Source organism: Mytilus galloprovincialis, chromosome 1, assembly GCF_965363235.1.
Source record: "Mytilus galloprovincialis chromosome 1, xbMytGall1.hap1.1, whole genome shotgun sequence".
In the NCBI taxonomy this organism is placed as follows: domain Eukaryota; kingdom Metazoa; phylum Mollusca; class Bivalvia; order Mytilida; family Mytilidae; genus Mytilus; species Mytilus galloprovincialis.
This window is the reverse complement of record NC_134838.1, coordinates 6,314,871-6,327,600: the sequence shown is the minus strand read 5'-3', so window position 1 is coordinate 6,327,600 and position 12,730 is coordinate 6,314,871. Positions and strand designations below refer to the sequence as shown.

Below are 12,730 nucleotides of genomic sequence, written 5' to 3'. Positions count from 1 at the left end.
GCTTGATGTATTGAGCAAAATATCCAGGAAAAGCATTAAGTATATTTCAAGACATTCATATAATATATTACCTTGTTGAGGTTGATCCCCTTCCATCCCTGGATTTGTAGGTGCCATATTTGGTTGAGATGCACCTCTATTCATCATTGGGTTCATCCCTGGCTGTGGTCCTGGGTGCCCCATTCCACTCTGACCACTAGGGTGTCCTGGCATCACATTACCACCTCCACCAGCAATGTTTGGATTCATTGGTCCAGACCCAGTAGGGTTGGGTACATTCTGGACATTCATGGAATAACCAGGACCACCACTGGAAACATTAGGCATATTAGGTGGACCAGACATATTTGGAGCTCCCATACTTTGTACAGGTCCAGGCATTCCACTTGGGGTATTAGGCATACCTTGATGCATACTGCCCATTCTGTGTGGTGTTCCCATTCCTTGGTTTGTAGGGATACCCTGTTGTTGGACACCATGCATACCTTGAGGAGTACCAGGAGGCATTCCCTGGGGCCCACTTTGCATTGGGTGTTGTCCACTAGGCATGCCCTGTGGACCCATGCCACCAGGCCCCATTCTATTATATGGATTCTGCATACCATGGTGTTGTGGTGGCATGCCTTGTGGTCCACCACTACCTTGCATTCCTTGTGGATGCATGCCACCAGATCTTGCACGTTCAGCCATAGCCATGAGTTGAGCATACCTTGGATCTCCTTGCATACCTTTGTCTTCCATTTGACTAATTGCCTTAAAAATATAAATATTTAAAATTAATATAGGTTAAAAGATGGGTAATATTGAAACAAAATCTTGTGAGGAAAAAATTGGTCAGCAAAGAATTCAATTAACTTTTGACACATTAAAGATTCTTTCATTTTTCTAATAATTACCATATTTTTTGTAAGAGTAATTTTAAGAACAAATATCAAGCAGAAGAACATTCAGAGAATAACACTTTTCATACACATACATGTATTATAAAAGTTTCTCAACAATATTTTTAAGACGCAAGCAATTACTGTTGCTCAGCGTGGTGATCCATTGTATGTAAATATTTAAGTATCGATATTCATTCATGAATTAATACATGAAATATGAACTGTTTAATTAGAACAATCTTCATGACAACGTTTATTACCTTCTGTATCATCTGAACATTGTCTTGAGGTTGCTGCTGCTGGTAAGAAGGGTTCATTGGTGGACCAGCCATCGGAGGACCAGCCATCATGTTGCCTTCTTCTCCAGTAGCCATTATGGCTAGGAGATTTAAAGCTCAATATATCACTTCTGAAAGAAAAAATATATACTTGAACATAACATAAATACAACATCACATGCTGCTTTTTGAGTTGAAACATGTTTTCATCTATTCAAAAGATAATTTTTTGCTCAGGTAAATTAATCAAAGAATGACAGATTTCTCTTACAAGAAATTAAATGAATAAACTACACAGAGAGTAAGTTACGCAATACATATAAAATAATAATAATAATAAATTATTTTATTAAAGTGCCACATACAGACATATTGATTTATAGGTGAACAGTATACGTAGGGCACAGGACATTTGTGTTTTTTCACCTGTAACATGCATACGATAGGACATTTGTGCTTCAAACACTGGACATTTGCGCTTTAAATTTTGATATTATACCCGTCTTAAATTGATCTGACATTTGCACTTTTTCTCTAGATTTATTATCTCAGTCTGTAACCTAAGATATAAATATTTCTTTGAAATACATGCAAAATACCAGTCAGGACAGATAACAACAGAAATTTGTTTAATCCATGAGCTTCATATATTAAGTTAAAACTGATCTGTGGTGACTATACATGTCTGTATATCTTCAGAATGTTTTCTATTAGCTATACAGGCCTAGGACAAGTACATACCAAAACTTACTTGGGCGAATAAAATTGTAACTTGTCCAAAACAAATGATCTTCATAATAACCTTGTTTGCATTTTAAATTCATTCAAGGAACAAAATGAATTAAAACAATAGAAAAGAATTTGATTTATATTTTTTGAAATCTTTTTCAAAAATATGAGTTGAGAAGACAACAAATGAATCTAGTCATGTCACAGGACTATGGTTCGAGTTTTCATCAAAGCTAAAGTCTCGTCAGACTCTGCACATGAGGCAACGTCTGATCGGCCTGTCAATGTACACTCATCGAATTAGCATCCTGTTTTTTTTTAAGTTGAAAAAAGTTTATCCAAATCATGCAATCAATAAAAAAAACTAGAGGCTCTAAAGAGCCTGTGTCTTTCACCTTGGTCTATGTGACTATTAAACAAAGAAAGCAGATGGATTCATGACAAAATTGTATTTTGGTGATGGTGATGTGTTTGTACATCTTACTTTACTGAACATCCTTGCTGCTTACAATTATCTCTATCTATAATGAACTTGGCCCAGTAGTTTCAGTGGAAAATGTTAGTAAAAATTTACAAATTTTATAAAAATTGTTGAAAATTTACTATAAAGGACAATAACTCCTTAGGGGGTCAATTGACCATTTCGGTCATGTTGACTTATTTGTAAATCTTACTTTGCTGAACATTATTGCTGTTTACAGTTTATCTCTATCTATAATAATATTCAAGATAATAACCCAAATCTGCAAAATTTCCTTAAAATTACTAATTTGGGGGCAGCAACCCAACAACAGGTTGTCTGATTTGTCTGAAAATTTCAGGTCAGATAGATCTTGACCTGATAAACAATTAGTCAGATTTGCTCTAAATGCTTTGGTGTCAGAGATATAAGCCAAAATCTACATTTCCCCTCTATGTTCTATTTTTAGCCATGGCAGCCATCTTGGTTGGTTGGACGGGTCACGCCACACAATTTTTAAACTAAATACCCCAATATTGATTGTGGCCAAGTTTGGTTAAATTTGGCCCAGGAGTTTCAGAGGAGAAGATTTTTGTAAAAGATTACAAAAATTTACGAAAAATTGGTCAAAATGGACTATAAAGGGCAATACCTCCTTAAGGGGTCAACTGATAATTTTGGTCATGTTGACTTATTTGTAGATCTTACTTTGCTGAACATTATTGCTGTTTACAGCTTATCTCTTTCTATAATAATATTCAAGATAATAACCAAAATCTGCAAAATTTCCTTCAAATTACTTTTTTCGGGGCAGCAACCCAATAACCGGTTGTCCTATTCATTTGAAAGTTTCAGGGCTGATAGATTTTCACTTGATGAACAATTTTACCCCATGTCAGATTTGCTCTAAATGCTTTGGTTTCAGAGTTATAAGCCAAAATCTACATTTCACCCCTATGTTCTATTTTTAGCCATGGCAGCCATCTTGGTTGGTTGGCCAGGTCACACCACACATTTTTTAAACTAGATACCCCAAAGATAATTGTGGCCAAGTTTGGATTAATTTGGCCATGTAGTTTCAGAGGAGAAGATTTTTGTAATAGATTACTAAGATTTACAAAATGGTTAAAAATTGACTATAAAGGGCAATAACTCCTAAAGGGGTCAACTGACCATTTCGGTCATGTTGACTTATTTGTAAATCTTACTTTGCTGAACATTATTGCTGCTTACAGTTTATCTCTTTCTATAATAATATTCAAGATAATAACCAAAATCTGCAAAATTTCCTTCAAATTACTTTTTCGGGGCAGCAACCCAATAACCGGTTGTCCTATTCATTTGAAAGTTTCAGGGCTGATAGATTTTCACTCGATGAACAATTTTACCCCATGTCAGATTTGCTCTAAATGCTTTGGTTTCAGAGTTATAAGCCAAAATCTACATTTCACCCCTATGTTCTATTTTTAGCCATGGCAGCCATCTTGGTTGGTTGGCCAGGTCACACCACACATTTTTTAAACTAGATACTCCAAAGATAATTGTGGCCAAGTTTGGATTAATTTGGCCATGTAGTTTCAGAGGAGAAGATTTTTGTAATAGATTACTAAGATTTACGAAAAATGGTTAAAAATTGACTATAAAGGGCAATAACTCCTAAAGGGGTCAACTGACCATTTCGGTCATGTTGACTTATTTGTAAATCTTACTTTGCTGAACATTATTGCTGTTTACAGCTTATCTTTATCTATAATAATATTCAAGATAATAACCAAAAACAGCAAAATTTCCTTCAAATTACTTTTTTCGGGGCAGCAACCCAATAACCGGTTGTCCTATTCATTTGAAAGTTTCAGGGCTGATAGATTTTCAATTGATGAACAATTATACCCCATGTCAGATTTGCTCTAAATGCTTTGGTTTCAGAGTTATAAGCCAAAATCTACATTTCACCCCTATGTTCGATTTTTAGCCATGGCAGCCATCTTGGTTGGTTGGCCAGGTCACACCACACATTTTTTAAACTAGATACCCCAAAGATAATTGTGGCCAAGTTTGGATTAATTTGGCCATGTAGTTTCAGAGGAGAAGATTTTTGTAATAGATTACTAAGATTTACGAAAAATGGTTAAAAATTGACTATAAAGGGCAATAACTCCTAAAGGGGTCAACTGACCATTTCGGTCATGTTGACTTATTTGTAAATCTTACTTTGCTGAACATTATTGCTGTTTACAGTTTATCTTTATCTATAATAATATTCAAGATAATAACCAAAAACAGCAAAATTTCCTTAAAATTACATATTCAGGGGCAGCAACCCAACAACGAGTTGTCTGATTCATCTGAAAATTTCAGGGCAGATAGATCTTGACCTGATAAACAATTTTACCCATGTCAGATTTGCTCTAAATGCTTTGGTTTTTGAGTTATAAGCCAAAAACTGCATTTTACCCCTATGTTCTATTTTTAGCCATAGCGGTCATCTTGGTTCGTTGGCGGGGTCACGCCACACATTTTTTAAACTATATACCCCAATGATGATTGTGGCCAAGTTTGGTTTAATTTGGCCCAGCAGTTTCAGAGGGGAAGATTTTTGTAAAAGTTAACGACGACGGACGACGGCAGACGCAAAGTGATGGGAAAAGCTCAGCCAGGTGAGCTAAAAATAAGATGAGGTATGATTGCCCAATGAGACAACTCTCTGCAAGAGACCAAATGACACAGAAATTAACAACTATAATAGGTTACTGTATTGCAAGTATTTTTTTTTTAACATATGATTTAAAATGATTTTATGAATTTTATGGTGAATATTTTCTTTATTTTCTCTAAAAAATATTTTTTTTTAAAAACAGTACCGGTATTGTATGGTATTTATTCTAAAACAACAGACATGACAGAATAAGGTAGGAAAAGGAGGTAATGATTTGTATTGGTCCCACAATGTCTCATGGGTTGCCAAACTGTCTATTAATCATGTCTATCAAATGTGCCAAACTGTCTATTAAACTTTGAGCGGAATGTTTCCATCTGGTGACAACTGCCTTGTAAACTTCATTTATCTACAAATGACTGGTTTTCGAGAAAAGTATGCCTTTTACCAGTAAAAAAGTACCTGACAATGAATCAGTTTTAAATTATCGATGGCAAATACATGGGTCTTGAGAAATAAAAAGTTTCAGTTTCAAGTAAACAAGTCAAATTATTAACTTGTTTTTATCTTCTTTTCTTGGTTTTTCTTTATAATAACTTTGCTCATCAAAGTTGGATTAATTTTACTTTCTGCAGAATAGTTATACTTGTCCAATCGGACAAGCTTGATATAGCTTTTACTTGTCTGACTTTTTTTTCCTCTGGTACCGGACAATCTGACAAGCGTTAATGTTGAGCCTTGCTATAATAACTATATTTATGTGCTATGAAATTACTTTTAAACACGCATGCTCTATGAAATGACTTTCAACCATAATGAAAAAACTCTGCCAGGTCAAAACAGCTGATCCAAAGACCAGATAAAATAGTAGGGAAGACATGAGAAGTAAATATTGTAAAAACTCTATCTATGAATTGAAGCACAAATGTCCATTTAAACCAGATGCTCCACAGGGTGCAGCTTTATACGACTGCAGAGCTCAAACCCTGAATGCTTGGGGCTAGTATGGACACAATATTCAAACTGGATACAGCTCTGAATTTGGATTGTGATTAAATAGTTGACACAGCATAGGTTTCTGACACAGAATGAATGCGATCTAAAGAACTTAAATTTTTTTTTTGCTTTTGAGCAATTCACTATCATGACTATGCTGTTGAATATAAAACCTCTCCAAAAAAAATATTTGAAGAAATTTTCTTTTTATTTTCTGAAATGAGAAAAATTGACCCCCTCCCTAATTTTTTTTTTTACCTCCCCCTTTCCCTTATTCCAAAAGTGATCTCAATTCAAATTTCTAATGGAGTTTGCAACAATAACTACTCATTTTATTTATATTTATATATAAAATATTAAAATATAAAATGTCATAGTCATGGTTAAAATTAATATTAATTAAGGGGGCTTGCGGGTCTAAATCATTTTTTTTTTATCTAATATAGGATTTCGCTATATTTTTCAATAAATGAACTTTATCTTATACCTAATAGAAAAATGAAATAAAAAAGGGGTCACCGTTCATTTACACTCACAATCTGTCTTCGAAAGAAGCATACATTTTTGTTAATGTCCTTTTTTCTTGTTGAATTAATAGGAGAAATAGCGGCAATATCGAAATAAAAAAAAAAGAATTAAATTACAGAAATTGCTTAAATTTTACAATTATTTAGTTTATGTACAGCTTATTCGAAAACAACAATAAAAGATATAGGTCACCCATGAGTTAAAAAAAGATATTTCAATTTAAATGCCAAAAAATGGCATTTTTGCACCAAGGAGAGATAATTTGGAGCTTTTTCAATGATATCTACATTTGAAAAGTCACCTGGGGCAAACACGTATTGATTTTTTTGGAACAATTTTTGTACCATATGATAAAGTAACAACTACTTAAGGTAATTAATAAAATTTGTAATGAAAAATAAATGTTCAATTTTTTTCTGAAAATCTTATACCCGCGAGCCAAATAAAAAATGGGGAATGTGTCCAAAGGGACACAGATGATGCCCCCGCTAGCATATAACGATATAAAGGGACATAACTCAAGAACTGTTAAAGTGAAGCTGCTAAAAATTGAACTTAAACTGAGTTTAGAGGTAATAAGCATTTCATGAAATTAAGTTGAGACAAACTTAAGTTATGAACGGAAACGAAAAAATTCTTCAATTTTTCCACTTGTAAAGGGGCATTACCTTGGAATAGTAATCAAAATACTTGTAATCACTGTATGGTAAAGATTGCTTTAATTTATCAGTTGGTAGTAAAAGTGAATATTGCATTGTATATACAGCATTGATTTAAGTTGATTCAACTGCTATTCTGGACAAAGAAAGATAACTCAAATTTTCAAAGAAGATTTCATGAGGCATTGGTTTAAGGTGATTCAACAACCATTCTGGACAAAGAAAGATAACTCCAATTTATTGTCTGTAAACTAGAAAAATGCTTCTTTTTAGCCCTTAATTCCTAGACTGTTTGCCCAATAACCCTTAAAATAAATCCCAACCTTCTACTTATGGTATTAAACATTGTGGTACAATATCAGAACAATTGAAAAACTAACTTCTTGTCCTGAAACTAGATAAATGCAGTTTTTGGCCCCTTTGGACCTCTAATTCCTAAACCTTTGGGACCATAACCCCCAAAATCAATCCCAAGCTTCCTTTTGTGGTTATAAACATTGTGTTAAAATTTTATTGATTTCTTTTTACTTATACAAAAGTTAGTATCAGGAAACAATCCGTCTTCGGAAGACGCTGACTATGACACCAATATACAACCAACAAATTTTTTTTAATTTTTGCGGTCGTATAAATAAAGCTAGCAAAATTGACCACGACATCATACCAATATACGACCTCAAAAATTTTTGCGGACGTATCAAAATGCAAACGTATGTAAAAGCACAAACATCCTGCGTCGTATACTCAGTGGTCATACATGTACATGTCATATTTGGGTTGGGGCATTACAAATGTATATTTTACCTTTGATCCTTCAAATCTTAAATTGCTTAATTGTTTTTTGTATGGATCACATTTGTTTTTTAACAGTTATACATTTCAGTTGAGAATAAGTGTAAAGGTGAACAAGGTTAACTAAAAATTTTCCGCTTGACAAATTTACTGCGTTACTGCAATAAAGTTTATTGACAGGTACTAGGAATTACTGTGGGCATCAACTGTGTCCCTTTAATAGCAAGCATGTTCCTGAACTGTTATGAATCACAGTTTCCTGCTGAACTTAGGCCTAAAATAAAATTTCATTTGTTTGGCATTGCCGCCCGACCCACTGAAAAACTTGCCGCCCAAATAATTTTATTTGCGTTTCAGAAATTTATTTTTTTTTTATTTAAAAAAAAATCGAAATTGTGCCGGAATTTGATCGTATCCGCCGAGTTTGTTCCTGGCTTTACTTATTTCAAATCACGATCTTAAAAGCGCTTGCCTTACACAGTATTGGGAGCAAACATTTAAATGACATGGAATAGAAAAAGTTTGCCAAAAGTAATGTCAAAGAGGCCGGCAGGGGAAAGCATCAATGCATTGGTTTAATAAGGGAGATGGATTTTATCAAAAATCAAATGTTCAGCTATTCTTTGAAAGAAACGTTCTGAGAGACCTTGTAGAGGACTCAAGTTTTATCTTTTGTAAAGGATAAAAGCAGAAACAGATGATTTCTGCTCGACTTTGTCGCTTCATGAGATAGAAGTTTTTCACCGGGACATCACAAAACAAATATGCGTGGCTCTTACATTTGTTGAACTTATTAAATATTTGAAATGTATCATTGACAAATTTTCCCTTGAACCAGAGAACAAAGTATCTACTATAGTCAGAACCACAATGATGCATTCAAGATAATTATGGCTGTAAGCACTAAAGCCCATAGACCAAAACGGTCCCAGATTTACAGGTTTATAGTAGTTTTGTACCAGTAGATGCTAGCCTGGTACAAAACATACATATTTTAAAGACTAGCATCTTGTGTCAATTGAAGTACTTCCCCCTTTTCTTGCCTTTCTTCTTAACATGAATAAAATAATTCTTAAAACATAAAAGATACTGACAGAAACATATTTATAAATGTATCTAGTGTACTAGTGATGAATAAAATCCCTTCCTTTTCCACAATTCTAAGGGCTCATTAATTTATCTGTATTCATGTAATGCATGTCCAGATTTCTGTTAATCAAACAAGCATTACAACCCATAATTTATTTATCTGCAAAAATTGTCTGTCCTGCTGCATATTTCCATTTTGAATTTATCATACGTTTTAAACCTATAGCCCTGAAAAACCTTGCACTAATGGATAATATTAGTATAAACACCATGTCTATTTGTGCCAACCTTCCAAATTTTTAATATTTTGCTATCCTTATTTGGTACAGATCCTATATCCTCAAAACTTATCAGGGGCAGTAGGCGTGTTTGTATGGTAGTTCGTCACACCTTTCATGTATGATTACTAGCCTCTAGGTATTGGTTTGAGCCCTAGTTGGGCAGTTGCAAAATTAAGGTTTGATTTTCATGTCATATGTGATAAGGTTAGTCAGTTTCTTCCCGCAGGTTGCCGCCGTTTTCCTTCAAGTACTACGGTTTAATAGTATGCCAACAAAACTGACTGCCATGAAATTACATACGGTGTAGAAAGTGATGTTTATAAAACCAAAGCAAACAATAAAAGTTTTAAATCTTTGTCCATTTGTACAAGGAGCCGTAGTGGTTGAACCATTTAACTTATGGTAATTTTACCAAACTGTGACCACAAGATGTGACATCAGGCCTCTGTTCAATTGGCAGTCCCACAATAAAAGTTCAATTTTCACGTCATACATTGTACATTTTATATGGTTAATTTGTCAGTTTCCTGCCTCAGTTCTGTGTTTTTTTCTGGGTCCTTTGGTTAACTCTGCCAACAAAACTGACTGTCTTACATGAAATTATCCATATGATGTAGAATGTGACATTGACGGTTGACCCCGTTCAAAGAAACCACCAGCATGTACACACAACAATGCTGCAATGCTTTAGACAACATTGGTCTAGAGACTTCATGATTTACATGTATAAAGCTTTTAAATGTAAAAAAAAAAAAAAAATCCCTACCTACATGTACCTACCCACCTGCTGATAGTGTGGGTCGGCAATGCCAAACAAACAATTTTTTAAGGGTGGCCTTAGTCACAGATATCTCTGAATCTTTTTCCCCCTGAGAGTCCTTGAAGAAAATCTGGTAATCCTCACTATAATTTCTATTACTACATGTAATACCAAAATTGTGTGACTGTCTGTGGTTCACAAAATTTGGTGGTCAAAACCATGGTACCACTAGATATGCTCCAAAGCCTCACAATCATACTTAACATGCTCAATGTATGCAATTGAAAGATACTCATAGATAATGACATTTTCAAAAGGCCCTATTTTTTCCCTTACTTTCTTACATTTTCCAACTCTATTTAAAGTTCCACTAAAGTCAAAATCTAGGATACTTAAAAACAAGAATGTGTCCATAGTACACGGATGCCCCACTCGCACTATCATTTTCTATGTTCAGTGGACTGTGAAATTGGGGTCAACATTATAATTTGGTTTTATAATTAGAAAGATCATATCATAGGGAACATGTGTACTAAGTTTCAAGTTGATGTAACTTTAACTTCATCAAAAACTACCTTGACCAAAAACTTTAACCTGAACTTCGCACATCATTTTCTATGTTCAGTGGACCATGAAATTGGGGTCAAAACTATAATTTGGCATTAAAATTAGAAAGATCATATCATGGGGAACATGTGTACTAAGTTTCAAGTTGATTGGACTTCAACTTCTTCAAAAACTACCTTGACCAAAAACTTTAACCTGAAGCGAACGGACGCACAGACGAAAGGAGGCACAGACCAGAAAACATAATGCCCCTCTACTATCGTAGGTGGGGCATAAAAATCTGAACTTCGCCTGTATTGTATTTTTCAACCGATAATGAATAAAGTCCTAAACTATGGGAACATATAATCATTTAAACATACTTAACATATACAGTGTACATACTGTGTAAATTGTAAATAAACTCGAAAGTGTTATGTTGTGGCCAAACCGGTTGAAACATATTTATGTGACAAAACAACATTAGCTTGTATTGCATTGCATGTAACAGTACCATCCATACCAATTTTTATCAAATAGTCTTCTCGCAGGCCTCCAGATATTTTTGAAAAATTTAGTGTTCACCCCAAGAACCAGTTTGGATGTTTGTGAAGTGTCCTATATTTTGACTTTAGTGGAACCTTAAAAATAAATGGGGAAGGTGTCCATGAGGCACAGATGATGCCCCCACTTGCAAATCATATACAGTTGTAAAGGGACAAAACTAAAGTGACGCTACCCAAATTTGTACTAGATTTAAGTATTGTGTATAAATTCAACAAAAAAATTATAATAATATGTCTGTTTAAAGTTACATCATCAAAATAAATAGGGTACATGTAGGTAGGTAGTTCCATTTAAGGCATTTTATTATTTTTCTTCATTTTATTATTTGTATTTTCAGTTGTGTGGTCCTTCTTACCGTGGTCCGAGTTGTTCATGGGCCGAGTTTACCCGAATTTTTAATGATTGGATTATTTCCCTTGGTTATTGGTTGGAAAAAAATGGCGGCGAAGTTTTTATTTCAATACACCAGTTGCCAGTTTCCCTAAGTTAATCAATTGTTTGTTTTGCATGCTTTAAAAGAAGAACTGTAAAACGGCTGTCATATTCACAATTGTGAACAGGCAATTGATTAAATTTATTGGCAACCCTTACTTCGCTTTTGAGACAAGTTTTATTAATTTTTCACTTTACGACTGAAATAAAATGGCTTAGGGTCGGTCAGGTAACCGTAAACAGACATATATTTTTTTTTGGCCTAAAGAGGCATTACTCTAGAATTACATGTATATTATCCGCTACGGCAAGGGCATTAAAACACTTTGATGCACGTTTCTATATCTATTTATTTGAAATAAATAATCTGAATTTCTTAAGGCTTAGTTAGTTTTCTTGTCCCTAAATTAGTCTTCTTGTGCTAAATGAATCTTCTTGATCATGTTGATGTTTCTTGTCGTTTCTGATAGCTTATTAATAAAACCCCAGAAGGCAGCACATATAAATTTATAATATGAACCTTTCTATATTACACAAAATGTATGATCACAAGTTAAGTAGGGTAAAAGAATATAAAATTATAACAATGAATAAAATTCAACAAATCATTTATACAAATTTGTATTCTATATGATTTGATATGAATATTTTTGAATATTGCTGAAAAATATTTCTGAATTTGATGGTATGACTTCATAATCATATACTGTACACATTATTATAACTACGATGGAATAGAATGATGTCTATAAACATAGATGGCTAAATCACAATGGTAGTTTCAATGGAAATATTTCCACCAAGAAGAGAATCGACACCACAGACACGAACAAAGAACCGACTTTACAACACACATAAATCATTAAATTGTGTTTAACGATCATAAATAATTAGAAACCGCGCCAAAGACTAATCCAATACACAAGTAAACTTACCGGTGTCTGTAAATAAAGGTAAATTCTATAATTAGGTCAACAATAATCAAAGCATTTGTTGAGTTGTCGATGGCTTTATTTTCTATGCGCATTGATCTGACGCAAGTCACTTCAACCTTGACCTCAAAAAAAGGTTAA

At 33.9% G+C, this 12,730-nt stretch overlaps 1 protein-coding gene across 4 annotated transcripts in view; it reads right to left on the bottom strand.

Annotated features, from left to right (window-relative positions):
- LOC143064153 (SWI/SNF-related matrix-associated actin-dependent regulator of chromatin subfamily A member 2-like) overlaps positions 1–12,720 on the bottom strand; it is a 44,394-nt gene extending 31,674 nt beyond the window's left edge. For all 4 annotated transcript variants that reach the window (XM_076236794.1, XM_076236777.1, XM_076236785.1 and 1 more), the window contains exons 1-3: positions 12,593–12,720; positions 1,145–1,293; positions 72–753 (exon numbers count right to left, since the gene is read on the bottom strand). In XM_076236794.1, the coding sequence (XP_076092909.1) occupies positions 72–753; positions 1,145–1,258 (796 nt within the window). In that variant the 5' untranslated portion in view covers positions 1,259–1,293; positions 12,593–12,720. The remainder of the gene's footprint in view (positions 1–71; positions 754–1,144; positions 1,294–12,592) is intronic.
- Positions 12,721–12,730: the final 10 nt, after the last annotated feature.